We start from the raw sequence: 24,442 nt of genomic DNA on the forward strand, positions 1-24,442 counted from the left end.
ACAACAACCGTTCTCGCAGATACTGTAGATGCAACGTTTTTTCAATAACACTGAAATAACTGCAGAAGCTAAAGAGGACATGTATGGAATATAATCCAGACCCCGAAACAACTGATGGGGAGGAATCCATTGACGAAGCTGCTGCCTCCTTCAAGTCAAGGAACCGGAATTCCTCATCCTCACCCGAGAATCAAGGTATGGCTTTCAACTGAAAATGTCATCAGGATGACCCAAGACCTACACATTTTTTAAAATAATATTCTATATATTACATAATTATAATTAATATTATGGTTTATAATTTAAACAAATTTTCATTCATGTCTCACGTCTTGTTTTCACCAAAAAGTAGACAGATTTTCAGCAGTACTGTAAACTACTTCTCCCAAAAAGTACTAGTCTAAAATGTTTGGTTCGACATTAAAATCCAATTGCGTTCTGATGAGAGGACGGCAGCATTTGAAACTGAATAACTGCATATGGAGAAAAAAACATTTAAAACAAAAGTTGAAATGTATTATTTGGACGTTGTGAAGATAATTGTATCTATTTCAACTCAAAAACAGAAAATAGAGGCGATCAGAACAAACAAAACGCATAGTTATCCATCCATCCATCCATTTTCAATGCCGCTAATCCTAATTAGGGTCGCGGGGGCATGCTGGAGCCTATCCCAGCTGACTTCGGGCGAGAGGTGGGGTACACCCTGGACTGGTCGATGCGTAGTTAATGTACAAATAATAATAATAATCGGAAATTGATGTGAAATGTGAAAAATGTACACTCCATTTGTAATTATTCAATGGTGTCCTTGAGAGTTTTATGAGTATGAGCTTTTTGTTGATCTCCTTGTCTCATTTCTTTCAATAATAGACGGCTTGTCATTCTCACCATGTTCCACTAGAGGGCGCACAACTTGCTGTGTTGTTGGAGCTGACGTTTTGCTCGAAGTCGTCGATTCATTTCCTGCCGCAGTCTTGAAGAATTACCAACAATTGAAAAAAAAAAAACAATAAAGAAACAATAAAAAAAAACAATGCGGAAATCATGAAAAAACAATGAAACAGTGACAAACAATTAAAATAATGACAAAAGCAATAAAAAACAATTGATAAACAATACAAAAATGAAAACACCATTACAAAACAAATTCAAAACTATGAAAAACAAATAGGAAATAAGTAAAAAACAATGAAGAAACAGTGAAAAACAATTTAAATAATGACAAGAACAATGAAGAAACAATGCAAAAACAATGAAAAAAAACACTTTTTTACAAACACAATAAGCGTATTCTGCCTCAACCAACCCAGGCTTTGTGCTCAAGATGCAGCATGACTTGACTGGTCCCACGACGCTAGTTATCAACTTACTTTGTCAAGTCCTTTTTTCGGCTATGTGCTAAGTGCACGTTCACACGAAAAGGGGCGTTTGACGTCATATTATTCTACTTTGCAGCTGGTGCATTTTACACAAGATGAGCAAGTAAATGGTCTTTCACTTGTTAGCGCTTTTCCACATCCAAGGCACTCAAAACGCTTTGACACTGCTAGCACATTTACCTACTGATGCCCCAGCATCAGGACCGGGGGTTCAGTATCTTGCCGAAGACACTTCGACAGGATCACAACAGGGCAGAGGATCGAACCCGCAACCTTCAGTGGGACACGACCACTCTACCGCCATGAGCCATGCCGCCATGGAGCATTATAGTTCCCAAAAGATTATGACCGCTAAAAGCAACACTGTCGCCGCCAATAGAGCGAGGGGGGACTGCTGGCATGCCAGCATGCAGCGTGTGAATGCACATGTTGTGATACTACTAGTCTTTTCTTTTATCAGCGCTCAATAAAACAGTGAGACAAACACAATGACGAAACTGTGAAAAAACAATTTTAAAAATAATGAGGAAAATAATGAAAAACAATGAAAAAAACAGTCATAAATATTACAAAACAATGAAAAAAAACATTTTTAAAAAAACATGAGGAAGTAATGAAAAAACAATGAGGAAAAACAATGACAAAACCATGCAAACACAATGAAAACATTGAAAAAAAACATTTACAAAAATAAAAAAAGGAAAACAATGTAAAAACAATGAAATTGATGAAGAAACAATGCAAAAACATGAAAAAAGCAGGTCTTTGGGGTCTAAAGCTGGCTTTCCGCATGAAAATCATTGAGACAGTGGGGGGGGGGGTTGAGAGGGCTGTCTTCTCTCTCATTGGTTGACTTGAGGGTGCCCCCACCCTCTCTCTTTTCTCTTTCTCTCTATCGCTTCACTTCTCCTTATAAGGACAGGCTCCGCCCCACTGTGATGTCGTCAGACTCGTGGGGTTTTGGGGTTTTGGCGTCCAGTCCTGGGGGGCCGCAGGGCTGAGAGTTCTTTCCCTTCTCGTCATCGCTCCATCCTCTTCCTCGCCTTCCTCGCGTTGTCTTCAGGGAAAAAAAAAAAAAAAGATCCTTTGCTTTCGCCTAATTTGTCGACTTGCTTTTCCTTTTTTGCTAAATTTCGCAATCAAACTTGAGAAATATTTCCCCTCCCCGATGGTCATTTAAACGTGAAAATAAAACAGCAATAAAAGTCTCCTGATCTCCTGGCAAGTGTTTTTTTTTTCTGCGTATTTGCTCCGTCTGTCTACCACTTTTTCAAACTCGCAGAAGAGAAGAAGTCGAAAAACCGCAGCGGCTTTTCTTTTCCCGACGGACATTCTTCTTCTCCTTCTTTGTTTTTGTTTTTTTTGTCTGGCGGCGGCGCGGACGAGCTCGGGTCTTCTGGGATGTTCGGGATTCAAGACGGCCTCCCACGGGGGTCCACGGCGAGCCTGAAGGAGGAGCCGCTGGCGGTTCGCTCCTGGATGCACTCGAGCGGCGTGCTGGACGCCAACACGGCGGCTCAGAGGTAAAATCCTGCAGCCCCCCCGAGGGATTGTGGGACATGAAGTCCCAATGGACATCAGGAAGATTCTTTGCTTCATTTGGGAAGAAAAATAGAATATGAAGCAACTGGGAAATTTGACTAAAACTTCTAAAATAATATTGAAAAATGTAGTATTTATTTGATCATTGGACTTCAAACATATTTGACATAACAATCTGTTATTATTATCCTTATTCAAATTAAGATTCTCTTTTAAGAGTCAAATTATTGCCATTAAGATGAACATTGACTATGATAATTCTTATTTTTATATATTATTTTTTTCCTAATTTTTGGTTGGTTGCAGACAAGATGGGATTTTATTGTTGAAGCAGAACATAATGAACTAGTACAAATGATATTATTCATCTTTTGATTTACTACAGTCAAAGATATTGTATTATGGATTTATTTGTGTGCATTTCTGTTTGTAATATGTATATATTTAATTTCATGTCCTCCCTCTTCATTCACATTCCACAGCAGATTGTAGAATTTTCTTTTTGTTTTATCGTCTGCCTGAATGTTTCTATTCATGAATCAAATCTTGAGAAAAGAAACTATTTCTTTCAAACGTCACGTGAGATCAAAAATCAAAATGCAATCCAGCATGAGAAATAAATATTGTTTTTGTCAAATTCATTTCATCATCCATCATTTTTGATTAGCGTTAGAGCATACTCTGTCATTTTATTCGTAATATTTTTGATGTGACATCACATGATATCATTTGACGTGTCCATATCCTGATTATGAGATGATTATTAGTGAGTATTTGAAAACTTGTTTTTGCATTGTTCTCATTTTGTTCAGTCATCCAAAATTTCATCTTTGGAGAAAAATAAACTGATACACAAATTGTTCTGCAAATATATTTGTTGTGTGTGTGTGTGTGTGTGTGTGTGTGTCAGCGGGGTGGGGTTAGCGCGAGCCCACTTCGAGAAGCAGCCTCCGTCCAATCTGAGAAAGTCCAACTTCTTCCACTTTGTGCTGGCGCTGTACGACCGCCAGGGTCAGCCTGTGGAAATCGAACGCACAGCTTACGTGGACTTTGTGGAGAAGGAGAAGGTCAGGAACGGGCGCATCAAACACACCTGTAACACTCAACCTGTACCTCCCAGGAAGCCAAAGCAGGAACCTGCTGACTCGTGTGTTCATTGTTTTGTTTCAGGAGCCCACGGCAGAAAAAAGCAACAACGGAATTCATTACAAACTGCAGCTTCTCTACAGCAACGGTATGTTTGATTTCCTCATCTGCACAGCCCTTAGCTTGCGCTTCACACGTGTGTGTGCTTGTGCGTGCATACCTGCAGGTGTCAGAACAGAACAGGACCTCTACATCCGACTCATTGATTCTATGACCAAACAGGTGAGATATTCATGTTTGATCCAGCAAGTGAAATGCAAGTGATTTGAAATAGTGGCAGGCGGGTCAAGTGACCCAATCCAGCATCATCACGTCACAGCTACAAAAGCCATTGTCGCATTGGGGATGAATGCCATTATTACTAACGCTACAAACTCAGTTAACTTTTAGATTTTTGGACTCGTAAGCACCGGTCCTCTCAGCTCTCTGACTCTCTTCCACTCCGGCGTTGCCGGCAGTGAGAGGCGACAGGCAGTTGCCGTCCCCCCCAGCTCAGTGCCTGTGCGTTGGATGAGAGGGCAGTCTCCCTCCGCCTGACTGCTGTTTGCATGTGCCAAACAGCAGTTTGGAGTACCCACCCTCCCCTTTTGGATTTTTGAGAGGGAGTACTGAAGAGTCCTCCCCTTGGGGATTCCCTTGTTCTTCTGGGAAACTTTGGTACAAGAACACTCCCCCCTTCCATAACGAACACCACATTCAAGCATAAGCTGATGATGGACTTGGTGGTTGTGTCGTCGGGCTTGCAGTCATATGTCCTGGATATCTGGGTGAAGAGAGGGGCAGAGCTGTCAACTGATCACCACCTGGTGGCGAGTTGGCTCCGATGGCGGGGGAGGACCTGGCAGGCCCAAACACATTGTGAAGGTCTACTGGGAATGTCTGGCGGAGTCTCCCGTCAGAAGGAGTTTCAACTCCCACCTCTGGGAGAGCTCGATCCGCGCTGTGGCTGTGAGGTTGTCGGTGCCTCATGGCGGTAATCCCAGTAAACATCAGTAGTGAGGGATGCCGTCAAGCTGAAGGAGTCCTATCGAGTCTTTTTGGCCCGTGGGACTCTGGAGGCAGCTGACGAGTACCGGCAGGCCAAGTGGCGGTCACCAAGGCAAAAACTTGTGGGAGGAGTTTGGGGAAGTCATGGTCCGTGTCGGGGGGGGAAGCAGTGCACGGTCAACAGCGTGTATGGTGGGGATGGTGTGCTGCTGACCTCGACTGTTGTGGACCAGTGGAAGAACGTTTCCAAGACCTCCTCAATCCCACCGACACGTCGAGGTGATCAAAACAGTGGGGCGGCAACAGCAAAGACTTAAAAGCACAAACTGCCTACTCAGCTGAAAGTGTTTGCAATAAAGCTTAGTACGCAATCCAGCAGGAAGTCTGCCATGTTAGTAAGCAAGCGAGCTGGGCGGGGCTAGGCACACAACAGGGTGCAATGTATTTGCTTGCACAGTGGATGAAATGAATGTTATTGATTAGGAGTGTCACGTGACGACACACGAGATTGGGTCTGAGATGAGAGTTTAATATTGCTTTTAAGAAAAGTACAATGAAAAAACGTGCCAAGGTGCTGAAACCAATGCCTGTTTGGAGGCAGGAGACCAGGAAAACAGGCACGCATGCACGTGGCAATATATTGAAGTCCCAAAATGATCCTGTTCATTTTCATTTATCATTAATTAATAAAATTATTATTGTCCCAGACCTAGTGCCAACGAACGAGAACGAGAAAACTTGTCGGATTTTAATCTCGCAAGATCTTATGATACTCCTATTATTTATTGAACAGAATGAATGTTACTGCATTTTCCGGACTATAAATCGCAGTTTTTTCATGGTTTGGCTGGTCCTGCGACTTATACTCCAGAGCGACTTTTATATGTTTTTTGTTTTCACACTGACAGCTGCAAGAGGGCACTCTGGGCTTGTGTGCCAGTATCTGCTACTCCCATCACTTCTGTACCACTGAAAATGTACAAAAGACAACTGAGAAAGAAAAATATATTTTGCGACTTATATATTTTTTTCTTCTTCATTGTGCATTTTTGGCTGGTGCGACTTATACTCCAGAACGACTTATAGTCCGGAAAATACAGTATGAAAGTAGTTTAATGTATGCAGCCCGACATCCTCAACCAACACGGTACTCCATATGAGGACCTTGTGTAATAAATGTAGAAGAAAAATGACAAAATGTGAGTCTTTTTGACTTCTATTTGAGCATTAGGGCAAGACAAGTTTATTTATACAATTTGTACACAAGTCAATTCAAAGTGCTTTACAGACAAGAACACAAAAAAAATCCTTCTATAGAACATAAAAGTAATAATTAATCCAATTAAAAGGGGGGACTTGCAGATAAAAATACATAAAAAGTGTTTTCAGCATGGATTTGGACATTGCCAAAGTTGCGGCCTGCCTCGCATCTTGTGGCCGATAACAAGTGTGATGAAGACGAGTTAAAGGAATCCACAATCCTTATGTGAAACACGAACGCACGTCTTTCTCTTTTCTGTGCGTTTTAAAGATATAAAAGCAGACAGCTCATTGCTGCACGTGATGGGATACACCTATGCCGCCTACAAAAAAACACCTCCAAAAACCTCCAACAAGGTTTTATGGTTTTCTATCCATGCTGTAACCATGTAGTAACAGGCACATTCATGATAACATGTAATACTTACAGTATTTTGCCCTATTTTGGAACTTTTAAGCATTACCGGAACTTCTTTCCTGGGCGCATTTATTTCACATAGCACCTTTCCAAAATGAAAAATCAAAACACAGCAGCAGCTCCAATATGTAGCTTTACCCGTCAGTAGTGGCCTGAGGCGTCGTCACACGCTGCGGGCGAGTGTGTGATGAAGCTACTTGCTAGCCGGCTAATAGCTAGCCGGTGTGGTATCAATACACCAGTCACGTAGTTCCATCAGTGTTAATAATAATAGCTTGGTTAACATGCGCGTCACATTATATGTAAAAGGAGCATTGTTGCCGCTTTTTGGAGTCTTTTTCAGACGGCTTTATAGCTGGGAGAAGTGTTTCTCATTACGTGCATTCTTATGTAAGTCTTTTTTAGCTGTTTTTATATCTTTAGAAAGCACAGAAAATGTCTCACACAAGGATTGTGGATGATGGGCAAAGTTAAAAAAAAAAGTTTTCCTTCCTACAAGTGCGATGAAGACGAGTTAAAGGAGTGTGTGTGTCTCAGGCAATCCTCTACGAAGGCCAAGATAAGAATCCGGAGATGTGCCGAGTTCTGCTGACCCATGAGATCATGTGCAGGTAACACACGCTCACACTCACACACACTATGACATAGTGGGTGTGTGTGTAATTTTATTATCAAACTTTACAATGAAGTCAACAACAATTCATCTTCATGTTTGTGTTGTCAGTCGCTGCTGTGATAAGAAAAGCTGCGGGAACAGAAACGAGACGCCGTCAGACCCCGTCATCATAGACAGGTTCACACACACACACACACACACACACACACGCAGACACACGCGCACACACATTCCCCGTCCATTCCCCGTGTGTTTCCATCTCTGTCACACACGTTTGTTGGTTGTTGTCGGTGATGTGCCAAGTTTACAATCATAGAGTGTCGCCGTGGCGACCACATGGTGGGTGCGGCGATCATCGTCGTCGTCATCATCATCATCATCATCACATGCTTACACTTTGTGCTAAGCTACGCTAGCAGTAGCACAAGACATCATGAACAAAGAGTCCAATTCCTGCAGCATTTTCCTCCTCCTGACTCTTATTTGAATCCCCCCTCCTTCTTGTGTTCCTCCCCCCCGTCCCATGAGGAATCTTACACTCTTTTCACCTCCCCCTCCTCTTCCTCTTGCAAGCACAGTATTAATCTCATCCTTCCTTCTTTTCCAGGGGGTGGGAGCTTTCATTTCTGCTACTATTCCACAGCTTTTGCTTTTCTGGGAGAGCTGACATGAAGTTGTTTAGTAGTGAAATGTTTGTGTGTTAGTCATTTGTGGTACGTTACTGTAGTAGTTTGCCGTGGTAGTAGTAGTAGTAGCAGTAGTAGTAGTAGTACAGTGGACGCTTAGAATGACAACAGCTGTGTTCTTTGTTTTTCTCTTGGATTGAATTCACAAAACGACACAAGCAAACAAACGAGGACGCCAACACTCTTCATGTTTTTACTGTGTGAACAACACCATCATGTCTGTTTGCAGGTTCTTCCTCAAGTTCTTCCTCAAATGTAACCAGAACTGTCTGAAAAATGCTGGAAACCCACGAGACATGAGGAGGTTCCAGGTGAACTCACACACACACACACACATGCACACACACCGTGGCGACAGGGCTTAACCCGGATCAACCACAACTTCACCTTGGCAACCACCATGGCTGAGTCACCTTCTCAAACAACAAACCAAAAAAAATCAACATTGTGCTCACAGGTGGTCGTGTCCACCACTGTCAACGTAGACGGCCATGTCCTCGCCGTCTCAGACAACATGTTTGTACACAACAACTCCAAACATGGCCGCCGAGCTCGGCGATTGGACCCGTCTGAAGGTAGGACCAATCCCACCTTCAGATCCGTCCTAGGGTCCACTGGGGAACCCTGCAAAAACTCATCGCTCATCGCCCTGTCATTCAGTAGAACCTCATCACTCAGTGGAATCTCATCATTCAGTACAATCTCTTCAGTGGAACCTCATCATCATTCAGTAGGACCTCATCACTTACCAGGACCTCATCACTCAGTGGAACCTCATCACTCAGTAGGACCTCAAGTACAACCTCATCACTCAGTGGAAGCTCATTCAGTAAAATCTTATCACTCAGTAGAACCTTCTCATCATTCAGCAGAACCTCATCACTCGGTGGCACCTCCTCATCATTCAGTAGAACCTCATCACTCGGTGGAACCTTCTCATCGTTCAGTAGAACCTCATCACTTACTAGGACCTCATCACTCAGTACAATCTCATCACTCTGTGTAACCTTGTCATTCAACTAAACCCTCTCATCATTCGGTAGAAAGAACCTCATCACTTAGTGGAACTTTCTCATCATTCAGTAGAACCTCAACACTCAGTAGAACCGCCTACTTTGATGGCAGTCTTTAATTTGCTCCTTGAAGAAGAATCAACCCCCTGAATTGTGGGTAAGAAAGGCCAAAGCCTCGCTATCCCTGGAGAGAAATGTGTGCGTGTGTGTGTGTGTGTTCTTGCTGGCCGTTGGACCTCTTTAATAGCCATCCTAATTAAAGATGGTAACCATGGAGACCCCCCCCCCCCCATAAAATCTGGTGCGTTGGAGTGTTTCTCTCGTTTGCAGCAACACTCCAGTTTGCTCGTAAATTGAGTCTTAAAAGATCAAAGTTTGATGTGCAGCAACTCAACAACCCGCAGCCTCAGGTCACCAACTTGATGCTCATCTTCTTTTATAGAACAGACTAGAATTCAAATAGAACTGAACAGAGGTCAGGTGCTGTAATGTCATCTTAAATTGTGACATAGGATCATGTCTCTCTCTCTCACACACACACACACACACACACACACACACACACACACACACACACACACACACTTTCATTTCACGTTATAATTAATCTGCAGCAGCTCTTGAAAGAAGAGCGAGGGGTAGTCATTATCAGTTAACTGTGTGTGTGTGCGTGTGCGCGTGTGTGTGTGTGTGTGTGTGTGTGTGTGTGTGTGTGTGGAATGTGGATAAAAGCCACAACCTAATTAAATCATTTCACTGTGTGGGAGTGTGTGTGTGGTTTGTAATCCACGTTTTAGGTACGTTGTGATTGAATACGTCCAACTGTAATCAATGAAATGAAAAGACTGTGAAAGTTGTTTGATTTGTCTTCCAGCAGCCACTCCTTGCATCAAAGCCATCAGTCCCAGCGAGGGATGGACGACGGGCGGGGCCACAGTCATCCTGATTGGGGATAACTTCTTTGACGGCCTTCAGGTGGTTTTTGGGAGCATGCTGGTGTGGAGCGAGGTAACCACGCACGTGTTCGTGTTGTGTGACGTATGAACCGACTAACTCCGACTGACTCACTTTGTCCAGCTCATCACCCCCCACGCCATCCGCGTGCAAACTCCTCCCCGCCACATCCCCGGAGTGGTGGAGGTCACGCTGTCCTACAAGTCCAAACACTTCTGCAAGGGGGCGCCCGGACGCTTCATCTACACAGGTAACACGCCAAGGCCACAAGGTGACATCTCCAAAGTATTTCATTTGTTTCAGCAAAGATGACTTTTTTTGCTTTATTTTGTAAAACTTCCTCTTCGTCAGCATTAAATGAGCCCACCATTGATTATGGCTTCCAGAGGTTACAGAAGGTCATTCCTCGTCACCCTGGAGACCCAGAGAGGCTGCCTAAGGTACACACACACACAAACACACACGCACACGCAGACTGCTAAGCTGATGACTATCACGACTCTGAGCAGCCAAGCAGAACACTCGATGATGGAAGAACAATTGTCACTTTATTTTCTATTTGACATCATTGAGTGTGTGTGCGTGCGTGCGCCTGCGTGTGTGTCAGCCTTCCTATTTGACATCATCTCGTGGATGCGTGTGTGCGTGTGAGCGCGTGTGTGCGTGTCTGAGGTCCAGTTCAAGAATTACAGCCCAACATGTCAATCAAATCCTATGCCAGAACCACGCCCACATTCAGTACACCCAATCACTCGCATTTCTGTAGACAACAAATACAATTACACATGCGCACACACACACGCTGATTCTACAAACGGGAGAGACAAGTGTGTGTGCGTTTGTTTGCGAGTGCGTGTGTGTGTGCGTGTGTGTGTGCGTGTGTGCAAAGCACATTGGCAAACACGGACGCTGAAACAGTCAAATCAGGAAATGGGCGAGTGCAGTCATCTGGCAAGAAAGGAGATTGGCCTACACACACACATATAAACACACATTTAAGAGTAGCGAGCGTGTGTACGTGCGTGTGTGTGTGTGTGTGTGTGCTAGTTGATGCTGATGATGTCACTTCCTGCTTCACAGGAAGTGCTCCTGAAGCGAGCTGCCGACATGGTGGAGGCGCTGTACGGGATGCCTCACAGCAACCAGGTGACCTTTCTGTGTGCGCGTGTGTTGTTCTCAAGCAGGAAGTTGCACCCATCGTTACTGTTTATTGTCTTGTGTACATTTTCCATCAATCCCCGCACCGCGACACACAAGTGAAGAGGTGATGGAGGATGACAAGCTTTTTTTTTTATGCCCGACACGCTCCTGAAAGCACCAGCTAATCAGCCCAAACACACACACACACACACGCACACACACGCACACACACGCACACAGGCCGGTCTAGCGTGTGTGCGCAGAGGCATCACCTTGAGGAGTGTGTAAACAAAGTAAATCCTACTTTGTGTGTGTTGGAGGTGAACAGGTGACCCATGGAAGTACCTCCGAACAAAAGCGACATGCTAACAAAATAAGAGCGCACATTTCCAATGGAAACATCATTATTTTGAAGGAGATCATCCTGAAGCGAGCGACAGACATCGCCGAGGCGCTCTACAACGTTCCCCGGAACCACAGCCAGATCCCGCCGCTTGGCAACGCGGGTTCCCACGGCATGATGGGCGTGAACTCCTTCAGTGGCCAGCTGGCGGTCAACGTCTCCGACACGGCTCAAGGTCAAAGTTGTGCCCTATCGTGGCAGGAACAATATTGGAATGACAAGTGTTCTCTTCTCCCCAGTCGGTTACAGCCGCAACACCAGCAGCGCGTCACCCAGGGGATATGCCCCCAGCTCCACCCCCCAGCAGAGTAACTATGGCAACACCATCAGTAGCAACAGTTACGGCAACGCTACCATGCCAAACCTCGGCGTGACGTCTTCGCCGAACTTCCTCAATGGATCGTCTGCCAACTCGCCCTACGGCAGTGAGTATCACCGATATCTAGGGGGCGGCATGGCTCAGGTGGTAGAATGGTCATCTGGTTGTTGGTTCGATCCTCAGTCCCCCAGTTGATGCTGACCGCTGGCAGCCTGGGACTATGGTAGTCCCAACACCAGTCCACCAAAAGTGGCTAATGCTATGACGATGCCATCAGTAAAAGTTGTCTACTTCCTGTCTCAGTTGTTGCGTCCAGTCCCACAATGGCGGCCTCCAACTGTAGCTCCGCCCACAGCGTCTTTTCCTTCTCTGCCAGCGTGAAACAGAAGAGCGCCTTCGCCCCTGTGGTCCGACCCGCCTCACCCCCTCCCCCGCCCCCAAACTGCTCGGCCAACGGTGGTTTACAAGGTGATCCTCTCACACACACACACACACACACACACACACACACACACACACACACACACACCAGTGGCGGTTCTAGCTGTGGGCCATTTGGGCAATTGCCCAGGGCGGCATTTTCTTGGGGGGGGGGGGAATCCCATTTATTTGTGTTCAGCGCTCATCAAGTCAGGCTGCGTGGCAGATGGGCGCCCTCTACAGGCGGGATACTCGCGCCCTCATGCTGCTCCAACGTCATCAAATGTCCACCATGTGACCAAACCAAAAGTATGGGCGGGGGCTCACCTCTACCGCTGTGCAGGTTAATTATAAGGTTAAAAAAAGTCAATTACAACAGTAATTTACATTCATTGTATCGCAGACCAAGAGTCACAAACCTGTTATTTCACTGCGTTCATGTGAAATGAAAAAGGGGGGAAGTGTGAGTCAATTTGAGTTGGTTTAGCCTTGACTGCGAGTTGAGTGACGGTGGGAGACGACAACTAAGTGCCGTTATTTTTGTGAACAAAACATGGAAAAGAGAAAGTCAAAGCCATCAGGTGCACAATTTAGAAAGATGAAAGAGGAAGAGGAGACACGGGGGCCAAAGATAAAGGTATAAATTTATATAGTTATAAAAAATAATTTTTGTAAAGAAAGAATAGTAGTGTGTCTAAAAAAAAAAAAAAAAAATTGGGGGGGGGGGGGGGTGCGGTGCCACAGCGTCCGTCTGCCCAGGGCGTCATACAAGCCAGAACCGGCACTGACACACACACACACACACACACACACACGTTTGTGTATAATGTATGTTTTATTCACTACAAAACCACAATCACGATGCGTGTGTGTGATGTCAGAAAGCTTTGTCGCGCCTTAAATATTTATGTTGCACTCTGCCTTCACATTAGACATGAATCACTTTCAGCATTTCAGCAAACATTTTAAGACTGGTTCTGTTAGCCTGTCAGAAGTCTCGCGTAGCATACGCACACGGCCAGGAGACGATAAGTATTTGATCCCCTCGTACCCTCTTACAAAAATATGAAGAGTCCATCACTTTATGGTAGCTGAAATAAAGGTTATAAATGAATTTGTATTGAATTGAGTGCAAGAAGTATATGATTCTTTACCAACCATCAATCATGGTGACCCCCACAGAGCAGCTCTGTGTCCATGACACACGCAAATGAGTCCCGTACCTTTAAGAAAGTACTCCTAATCTGCCTGAAATGGACTGAAATGGACTACAAAACTGTCAATAACATAGTAGACCTGCACAAGACTGGAATGGCCAAAAAAAAAAAGTAGGGATGTTCCAATCAGGGTTTTATGCTGCCGATTCTAACACCAATCATCCATGAGTGAGCTCGTGCGACAACAATACCGATCACATGGATTAACTGTACATTTTTCAGTTTATTTATTTATGATGAGTGCTGTTGTTCGGGGCTGCTGGTGAGCTTGGAGACCCCTATGATAGTATGACCAGCATTAGGCTGGGCACACTATGTGTTTATGTCCATTACACAACCACACACAAATGGTGGTTTAAGAACGAGACAAAATTAGTATAATGACAGCAAGCGAGCAAAATTGTTCAGTGACACTCGGAAAAAGTTACTACGTACCCCATAAACGTGATATCCACTTCCCCATGGGACAAAAATGAGCTCCAAACATTGCATTGACCGTGGTAAAAAGTCTCATTTGGAGTCCGACAACGGGAAGCTCGGAGGATAATTCTAGCTAGCTAGCTAGCTAGCTGCCGTCAGTGACAGCTAGGAAAAGTGTGTAAGCAAAGATGCAATAAAAGTCTAACAGCAAAAGGTTTGACAAGGGAGTGATCAAACACTCGGGCATCGATTGGGGTAGCCTGTGTCAAGTTGTCAAACGGAAACCACTGAGGTTTTACCGGCCAGTGTTGATTCTTGCTACAAAACGGGACCAAGTGCGTCCCTTGTCGCCTGAAATACGGGTGTTGGCAACCCTGCGTGACAAAGCACACTTGTGCATTCATGTCATGTTTGCGGTGTCATGACATGAAAATGCCGCCGCCGCACAGCCATCTGTTTTTGTGATGGGCTTTGAAAGGCAATGATCAGCATATGCCGATTATGTGTTTTTTACGGAAACCTGCAGATGCTAATTGGTGGCCGATTGATCAGAGCATCCCTAAGTACAAGACCATCAAAATTGTAGACCTGCATAAGACTGGAATTAACTATCAACAACACTGTGGACCTGCACAAGACTGGAATGGACTACATGTCCATCAACAACACTGTAGACCTGCACAAGACTGGAATGGACTACAAGAGCATGAAGAAAAAGCCTGGTGAGAAAGAGAAATCATTGATGAATGGAAGAAATCCAAGATAAGAGTCAATCAGCCTCACTCACAACGACAAGGGAGGAGCTGGTTGATGTCAAGGGAGTTGGGAGCACAGTAAGCAAAGTGATGGGCTATAATAAATCAAGAGGGGGTCAAATACTTATTATCCCACTGAAACTCTTAGCGTACATGCAACCGTAGCCTAGCTTAACATTCAGTCTTCAAGAAGAGGGATCTATGCTACAAACCGTAAACATTTATCCACTCATCTCTTGTCATTATTCTGAAAAGTCATCATTTTCACCTCTCCGCAGCCATGTCGGGCCTCGTCGTACCGCCAATGTAGAAAATGTCCCCATGGAAGAAGAGGACGGGAATGAAGGAGGCGTGTCTCCAAATGTCTGCGGGGGCGTGACCCCACGCTGCAGCTGACCTATCCGAGCAGTCTAAACAGTATAAAAGCGTTTCATCTGAATCGGGCTGACTCCGCCCATGCATTTTTAGCCGTGTCTGTTATGACCGTGTCTCCTGTAAGTCCCGCCTCTCCCAATAAAGCACCGCCTCTTGCACATGATCCCCGCTTGTGAATTCTCGCTGTGATTTTTGATTTTTTACCAAAGTTGTTGTCAAAGTGCTTCATTCAGATGCTGCGCCCTGTGAAATCATGTACCGCTATTGTGGATGATATTTGTGGTGTGCATGTGTGCGTGTGTGCGTGTGTGTGGTCACCGAAAGCTGACCTGACCCGTCTGCCGTTCTGGTTTTAATTGTGGAATTGTGATGTTGATTTAACAAACGTTCATGTATTTCTTCACACAAAATAAAAATACAATAAAAAAAAAATATTACATCTCAAGTCAATTTTTGATTGATGTCTTTGACAACATGACTTTCACAGCCGTAGCATAGATTACACTGTACAATCACACAAGCCTATATTGTTGTTACACACAGTATGTGGAGTCACGCATCCACGATTATTTTGCCATGACCCAGGTGGTAAAGTAAGAATTGTTATACTGGCGAGCAGAAAGCCAAATAGACGGATGTCCCCCATTAGTGCGGTTCAATTGGGCCTCATATTGATCATATTTTCTCTAATTGACCAATCAGCTTGTGCTGTGTCCTCATTAGAAAGATCTTTAGTATCAATTGTCCCGCCTGCTCGGGCTCAACCTTTAAAGTTTGTTAGTTGAAAAAGAACACACGAACCTGCGTGAAGTTAAGTACAGTGCAGCTTAAAAACAGGACATATGTGTATATTCAACAATAAAATTAAACAATCATAAGAACATGTGTAAATGTAAATGTTTGGTGTACAGTGTTCCCTCGTTTATCGCGGGGGATAGGTTCCCAAAATAGCCTGCAATAAGTGAAATCCGCCAAGTAGCCAACTTAATTTGTTTGCAATATGTTTTAAGGCTGTAAAAGTGCTCACCATACACTTGATACACTTTTCTCAGACAGGCATTGACATTTTCTCACATTTCTCTCTTGTTTAAACGCTCTCAAAGTTCAAATTTCGTTTGAATTATAATGATCAATCTACTAGGACACAAGAAATTATTAAGTGACTCACGCGTTTTCACTCCTCCGACCGTGCCTCGCCAAGGGGCCGTTCGGCTGTCGCGTTTTCGTATCCTTGTTAAAACATCTTGCGCCTGCCGTCGTCCTACTCCTTGAACCAAAGATTCGTTCAGCCGGTTAGCTTCTTCTTATTCTTCCATTGTTGGCGGTTAGCAGGCAGCTCGCACAGTTAGCTGCCAAGTTAGTTTGCTAGCAGCTATTGGCCACAACAGGAAATGGCCCAAGGAGCTTGATTGACAATGGTCTACAGCCAATCAGGACGTAGAACACAATGGGCGGGTTCCCGCTTAGCCAATAAGGACTGTTGTGGCTCCATATTTAGCCGGCTATTGTCTACTGTGGGTTCCTAATATGCACGCACAAGCATGTAAACACAGACGAGGTGGAGCTGCACACTTCGTGTCTTCAACTCCCGCATGAGTATGCAAAATTGCACTTAAAAAACCCGCGGAACAGCAAATCTGCGAAAGGTGAACCTCGATGTAGCGAGGGAACGCCGTGGACAGTAAATGTAGAGGAGTGTTTTGTGTGTAAATGTAAATGTTTGGTGTACAAATGTAAATGTCTGATGAATAAATGTGAACGAATGTAGAATCTGTAAACTGCAGATGTGGTTTACCACTACCAGCGTGTGTGTGTGTGTGTGTGTGTGTGTGTGTGTGTGTGTGTGCGGAGAGATTGAATAATGGCTTGCACTGTGAAGCGCTTTGGGTATCTTGAAAAGCTACTACTGTAGTATATACTAGTATATACTAGTATAGCAGCAGTAAACATAGTAGCATTAAATGTCACACTGTACTGCTACACTACTACAATGCTACACAAGTTGTGTGTTGAATGTCATCAATCAGTAATGTGGTCTTGTTGCTGGGGCGACGCCCCCGCCCCTCAAAGGGCGGCCATGTTTGTTGATTCAACTGAAACAAGACAAACAAACTAATTACCTGCAAACAAAGCTGACGGCTCAGTGAGCTAACGAGGCTTAACGAGGTCAAGCACACACAGGCGAGGTGTGTCTGTGTGTGTGTGTGTGTGTGTCGCTACATGAACACACACACTTAAATAATGGATGGTTCAGTGCATTCACGCTAACACACACACACACGGGCACACTTTGTCTGCTTTCAATAAAAGTGTGTTGAATAAAATATCGCTTGTCATGTCGACAGATGAATTATGAATTGACAAATTACAGAACCTGTCCATCACGCACAAGTTCATGTCGTGTGTAACGAGTTGCTTCGCTAGCATTTAGCTACGTGTGCATGGATCGTAGCATGTCCTAGCTAGCCATGAAAAAAAAAAACACACACACGCTAACGGGTACTCTCTGGTCACATGATCACTTTTCATGACTCGCCAGCTAACTGTGACGCATCGTCTGACGAGTTGCCACGACGAGAGACAAGAAAAGTTTTTTTTTTTTTTTAATTCCTGGCAGCCAATCAGAGGCTGAAATGAAAGTGCGCTTTAATCGGCGATGGCGATAAAAAAGTGTTATTATTTTTCTTGGAAAAGTTGGCTGTGATGGATGTCGGCTGCACATTCCACTCGGACCAACGAGGCAAAAAAAGGAAGTCTATTATTTCTTATCATCTTTGTTACATTACAAGGACTTTTATCAGCACACACCCTGATTGGCTGTCACTCAGCCCCGCCCCCTCCCCCCGTGATGGCATCACGCTGCTTATATGTGGGTGGAAGGGGGTTGGCGGGGGGGGGGGCGACAGATAGAAGATTTCAACCGCGATTCCCTTCTCGGTGAGGATGAGGAGGAGAACTATCGTCTGCCTCGGCAGGAAGTGTATTGAGACCACTTCCTGCCTCAACTCGAATCTGCTTGACTACGTGTCAACTTATTAGCTCTAGTTTGACGTAGCGGCTCATGTAGCCGCGCAGACGGAATGTTACAGGATTTGGGATGCGGAAGCAGCCAGGCACAGGAAACAGGAAGTGACACGTGCAGCCCAAAAAACATTTAGATTAGCATGTTCTGCTAAAAGGCTATTGTTGTTATCCAATGCACACACACACGCGCACACACACACGTTAAATAACACATGAGTGTTTCAATCGGCCAACGGAGCTTCGGTGTAAATAAAACAAGAGTTTCTATGATTGACAGCCGCACTAAAATCATGTGACAGGAAAGCAGTGTTGTTGGTTTTTTGTCAGTTTTTATGGCGTATCGTTATTGATGCCAGGGATCAGACTAGTTGCTGGATCAGCTTGCATCATGTAGAAGAGGGGTACATTTTAAAAATATAATTTCATCAGAAAACTAAAAAAATAATGAATAATGAATGCAATACGCAGTATGCAGTAATTGTACAAGAAAAATGTCCAAATATTAAGAGAAAAAAGTTGTAATCTAACAAGAAAATGTCGTCATCTTACGAGAATAACGTTGTAATATTATGAGGAAAAATTATATTATTTTAGTAGCATAAAGTTGAAATATTAAAGAAAAATAAAATAAGGAATGTAATATTATGACGGAAAACAAAATAACAAATAAAGTTGTAATTTTTTTTTTAATTAGGTTGCGGAAAAAGTTATAATGTGATGAGAATAAAGTCAAAATATCATGGGAAATAAAAACATAATTACAAGAAGACATTTTACAAGAACAATTTATTTAAACAGAAATGGAAAAAAAAACAGCTAGAATTTTACGAGAATAAAGTCAGAATATTAAGGAAAAAAAGTCGTATTTGAACAAGAAAAACATCACAATTTTATGAGAATAAACATGTTATGTAATGTTATGAGGAAAAATAATGTCAATTCAGTTGCATGGAGTTGAAATATTATTTTAAGCGCTGTAATATTAAGAGAAACAAAACAAAACAGAATCAAGTTGTAATTTTTGGAATAATAGGTTGGGCAAAAAGTTATTATAATGTTATGGGAATAAAGTCCAAATATGAGAATATGATATACTGGTTATACAAGTATAACTGCTTAGCATGACAGTATCCACACGTGTTGCTTTACAAAACATCAAAGTGGCAAAGTTGTGTCCTTATTTTTCACTGTGTGGCCCTCACTGGAAAAAGTTTGGACACCCCTGCTGTAGGATATGTCGTGCGTGTCAACTAAATAGCCAAAACAACTGTTACGTTTGCTCCGATGTTGCATTCATCAGTCCGCAAGGGTTTGTCCGCCATGATGACTTCCACTTGACGGGATGACGACGTCTCGGCCAGCATTGCATCATGGGAATGAAATCAAGCCCGCTCTGCTTAAATGAAAAGATGAGTGCGGCCGGCAGAGCGAGAGGCTGTTCATTAGTTCAGGAGCGCCGCAGGTCCAATTCCCCCAGAGGACAAAGGCGGCTGCGAGACGCGGCGGCGCGGCCTCACAGCGGCGGCGTTGAATCAAATACGGACGAAGGCGACATTCCCCGTGGAAACGCCACATAAATAAACTCTTATGGAAATGTTGTTTTGTCATAATCAATTTCCCATTACCCGTCACCACGGCAACATACTGCACGGGAACACGCACGCGCACACACACACGCACACACACACGCTGTGAGTGGAAAAGTCATTTTGAGGAGAAGAAGCAATGGAAGAAGAAGAGGAGATGAAGAACAAACACAAGAAATGAAAGCTCCACTGAAACTAAGTTACATTGCGTGGGTATCATGGGGGCACTTCAGAACCGCAGGGTCCTGGTCCTTCTTGTCTCACTGCTTTTTGACTGTCAAGCTGCCCTTGAGCAATGCACTGAAACCCCAATGTATGGATGTACATATGTACACTATGTATAGTATAGTATAGAATAGTATAGTATAGTATGGATGTATGTATGTACATATGTACAGTATGTATGTATGTATAGTTATAGTATAGTATGTATGTACATACAGTATGTAGAGTATGTAAGTATAGTATAGCATAGTATAGTATGTACATATGTACAGTATGTACTGTATGTATAGTAAAGTATAGTATGTATGTACGTATGTACTGTATGTAAGTATGTATGTACATGTATGTACAGTATGTATAGTATAGTATAGTATAGTGTAATGTAGTGTAGTGTAGTATAGTATAGTATAGTATGGATGGATGGATGTACATACGTACAGTATGTATAGTATAGTATAGTATAGTATAGTATAGTATAGTATGTACTGTATGTACATATGTACAGTATGTATAGTATAGTATAGTATAGTATAGCATAGTATAGTATAGTATAGTATAGTATGTATGTATGTACATATGTACAGTATGTATAGTATAGTATAGTATAGTATAGTATAGTATAGTATAGTATGGATGTATGTATGTACATATGTACAGTATGTATGTATGTATAGTATAGTATAGTATGTATGTACATATGTAGAGTATGTAAGTATAGTATAGCATAGTATAGTAGTAGTATAGTATAGTATAGTATAGTATGTATGTACGTATGTACAGTATGTATGTATGTATGTATGTACTGTATGTAAGTATGTATGTATGTATGTACATATATGTACAGTATGTATGTACAGTACGTATGTATGTATGTATGTATGTATGTACATATATGTACGGTATGAATGTATATTTGTATGTATAGTATGTACGTATGTGTGTACATACAGTATGTACAGTATGTATGTAGGTATGTATGTATGTATGGATGGATGTATGTATACTGTATACTGTATACGTACAGATGTACAATACATATAGTATGTATGTATGGACACTATGTATGTATGTACATATATGTACAGTATGTATGTACAGTATGTATGTATGTATGTATGTATGTATGTATTTACAGTATGTATAGTATGTATGTAGGTACAGTATGTATGTATGTATGTATGTATGTATGTATGTATGTATGTATGTACTGTATGTATGCACGTATGTACAGTATATATTTATGTACATATATGTACAGTATGTAAGTATGTACGTATGTACAGTCTGTATGTATGTATGTATATATGTATGTACAGTATGTACGTATGTATGTAGGTATGTATGTATGTACATATGTACAGTATGTATGTATGTATGTACAGTATGTATGTATGTACATATGTACAGTTTGTATATATGTATGTATGTATGTACAATATGTACATATGTACAGTATGTATGTATGTATGTATGTATGTATGTTTGTATGTATGGACGTACATACTGTATGTCCACATTTGGAGCTTGTAATTTCAACAAAAACAAACAAAAACTGAAATAGGTTGTTTATCAGCTGATCAAAAGTTTAAGACCACAGGCTATAAAAGACAAAATCTGCTCAAAATGTTCATTTTCTGTCAGGCATTCCCACTGTCATGCCCTCCTGATGGTAAAGCTAAGAAGCTTTCTCTTTTTCAACGTGGTGGGATTGTGGAGCTGCATAAGCAAGGCCTCTCGCAGCGTGCCATGGCTGCTGAGGTTGGGAGCAGGAAATCAGTCATTCTACATTTTTTGAAAGATCCTGAGCATTATGGAACAAAAAAGTCAAGTGGTAGACCCAAAAAAATCACACCTGCGCTGAGCCGGAGGATCCGATTGGCTGTCTATCAAGACACAGGGCGGTCTTCCTCCCACATTAAGACCCTTACTGGTGTTGACTGCAGCGCAATAACCATCAGACGCCATCTGTGGGAAAAGGCTTTAAAAAACAAGAAACGAATTAAAGGACATCGTCTCTTTCAACGCCACAAAAGTGCCCGTTTAGACGTTGCCAGGGAGCATCAAACATGGGACATTGAAAGGTGGAACAAAGTTTTATTCTCTGATGAGAAAAAATGTAACCTTGACGGTCCAGATGGCTTCCAACGTTACTGGCATGACAAGGAGATCCCACCTGAGATGTTTTCTACCCGGCACAGTGGAGGGGGGTCCATCATGGTCTGGGGTGCTTTTTCATTCAGTGGAACACTGGAGCTTCAGGTGGTGCAGGGTCGTCAAATGTGAAAAATGCAAATTCTAGCAATTTTTTAACTGGTCTTAAGATTTTGATCAGGTCTGTACTGTATGTATGTACTGTATGTACGTACATATGTATGTAAGTATGTATGCAATGTATGTGTATGTATGTACATATGATATGTGTGTGTGTGTGTGTGTGTGTGTGTACTAATAAAGTCACAGTCTGTTTGTCAGACGCTCGACCTTTATATGCTGATGAAAGACAAACGTCAGGATTGCAACTGTGTGTGTGTGTGTGTAGGTGTGCGTGTGTGTGTGTGTGTGTGTGTGTGTGTGTGTAGGTGTGCGTGTGCGTGTGTTTTGGTAAAACACAACAGAAGTTACTTTGGTGAAACAGGTAGCTAGAACTAGACCATCTCCCGCCACGCCTGTTCCTCAGTGTGTGCGTGAGTTTGTGTGTGTCTTTGTGTCACACACACCCTCATCAGTGTGCGTACAAAGCTGTGATGATGATGTCATCAAGCGGAGCGTGTCACATGACACATGAATGAGCTTGTCGTTGTGACGCTCGCCTGCCGAAGTTGCACTTGGTGATGGGAGTCTCAATGTGCTGAATATGACAACTTCCTTTTGTTGCCCGGGGCGGCGTCTGCATGCGTGTGCGTGTGTGTGTGTGTGTGTGTGTGTGTGAATACAAATGAGCATGTTGCCACTTCAGTTTGTGCTGAGGCGGCATTCATCCACTCTGACACTTGTCATAGGTGCACTAAGCTTCTTCAGTGTGTTGCCTTTTAAGAAACATCTTGTTCCACTGAAAGACTGGGAGGGGAGAGACACACACACACACGACTGCCTGGGATGATAGGGGCCCCCAAGGGTCCTTAAGAGGCTGTCTGATGACTTCAAACGACTTGTTAATGTTTTCACTGTTTCGAGTGTGTTTGCGTGTGTGTGCGCGCGCGCGTGTGTGTGTGTGTGTAAAACCCTGTGGTTGCTGGTTCAATCTTCGGCCTTCATGCAAGCGTTTAACAAACTGATACATTTCAGTAATCATTCTCCATTTTTAAGCTACAACATTTCAAATTCCGCCATTTCTTTTGTCCGCTAACCACGCCCGCATTTCTCGACATGAAACATGAAAATGTTCAGCTCACGGACGGTAATGGTGGCTACCTATCAGGACTTTTTGAAAAAAACTCCCACATTTCCCGCATTTCGAGGATATTCCGGCATTTCAGTTCAGGTTTTCAGCATTCACACGCAATTTCTGCTAAAATTGCTTGACCCACTTTTGAAAGTGTTCTTTGCCAAGCTACGCTAACATTAGCGCTCGCTAACATGAGTTGCTCACGTGAGCGGGACCCCGAAATCTCGACTCATCTAAATGATGAGATGCGTCACGGGGAGAGGTCAGAGGTCACGCTCCTGCACAGCTGCTTGGAGGCAGATATGACTTCCTGTGGGTGTGGATGATGGTTGCCATGGTAACTGGGTTGTCATGTCCACGTGAAACAAGAGGCACATCGCTCATTCTCATATGACCGTTGAGACAAGTGTGTGTGTGAGAGAGAACCTGACATACATACAGATTACACACAGGTCCATTCCTCTTTGTTTCATTGTTGTGTTTGGCCCCCAAACTAACTGCTAAAGTCACATGACAGTTCATTGTGTAGTGCGCTACGTAGCCGTCTGACACTACTGACAATCACGGACGAGACGTAGTACCTGGACTGACCTGTGAGAGGCAGCGATGTGCTGCACGGCGCCCAGACTGCCGCTAAACGACTAGAAGAAGAGCTGTGTTGCTAATTGCTAATTCTATTGTGCGGCAGGATCAGCCGAAAAACATCTCGCTTCCTTTCCTTTTGCTGTTTTTGGACATAAGAACATGAAGACAAGAGGACATTAGCGCATGAAGACATGAGGAAGGGAAGTTTTGTTTTATTCCTGTCAGTCTTCCGTTATCATATTTATATCGCAGTTCCGAGGTGCAAAGATTTTAAATTGGTCTTTCAGCACATCTGACAGGCGTGAGGGGCGCGAAGAGGCGTGAGGCAGTGCGAGAAGGAGTGGGGGGTGGGGGCACGGGGAGAGCGGAGGCAGATGTTTCCTGCAAGGTGTCAAACAAATGAGTTTACGTACTTCATTCGTGTAACAACAACAACATCACAACAAAGGTGGCACCTCGGAACGCACAACATGATGACGTGACCAGCATTCGCGGCTCAGACCTTTGCACTGCGTTTCCTTGACAACAGACAGGAAGTGTCAACGAGCGCTCGTTAATAAATTTGCTCATTAAAATGAGAGGTG

General features: G+C 43.4%; 1 protein-coding gene across 1 annotated transcript; it reads left to right on the top strand.

Annotated features, from left to right (window-relative positions):
• Positions 1-2,328: 2,328 nt before the first annotated feature.
• LOC129177275 (transcription factor COE3-like) lies at positions 2,329-15,309 on the top strand. The gene is made up of 16 exons (XM_054768207.1): positions 2,329-2,905; positions 3,835-3,991; positions 4,095-4,158; positions 4,237-4,292; positions 7,273-7,346; positions 7,460-7,528; positions 8,267-8,348; positions 8,495-8,612; positions 9,925-10,058; positions 10,128-10,254; positions 10,356-10,444; positions 11,085-11,150; positions 11,560-11,722; positions 11,787-11,972; positions 12,170-12,334; positions 14,957-15,309. The coding sequence occupies exons 1-16, from the start codon at positions 2,784-2,786 to the stop codon at positions 14,986-14,988; spliced, it is 1,704 nt and encodes a 567-aa protein (XP_054624182.1). The 5' UTR covers positions 2,329-2,783; the 3' UTR covers positions 14,989-15,309.
• Positions 15,310-24,442: the final 9,133 nt, after the last annotated feature.

This window comes from Dunckerocampus dactyliophorus, chromosome 2 (assembly GCF_027744805.1).
Source record: "Dunckerocampus dactyliophorus isolate RoL2022-P2 chromosome 2, RoL_Ddac_1.1, whole genome shotgun sequence".
Taxonomy (NCBI): Eukaryota; Metazoa; Chordata; class Actinopteri; order Syngnathiformes; family Syngnathidae; genus Dunckerocampus; species Dunckerocampus dactyliophorus.

What these genes read in the sequence shown, in the direction of transcription:
- LOC129177275 (XM_054768207.1), top strand. Translation starts at nt 2,784, where the DNA reads ATGTTCGGGATTCAAGACGGCCTCCCACGGGGGTCCACGGCGAGCCTG. An exon ending in ACCCATGAGATCATGTGCAG is followed by an intron (nt 7,347 to 7,459) that starts GTAACACACGCT and finishes TTGTGTTGTCAG; the next exon opens with TCGCTGCTGTGATAAGAAAA. An exon ending in TGCCAACTCGCCCTACGGCA is followed by an intron (nt 11,973 to 12,169) that starts GTGAGTATCACC and finishes TTCCTGTCTCAG; the next exon opens with TTGTTGCGTCCAGTCCCACA.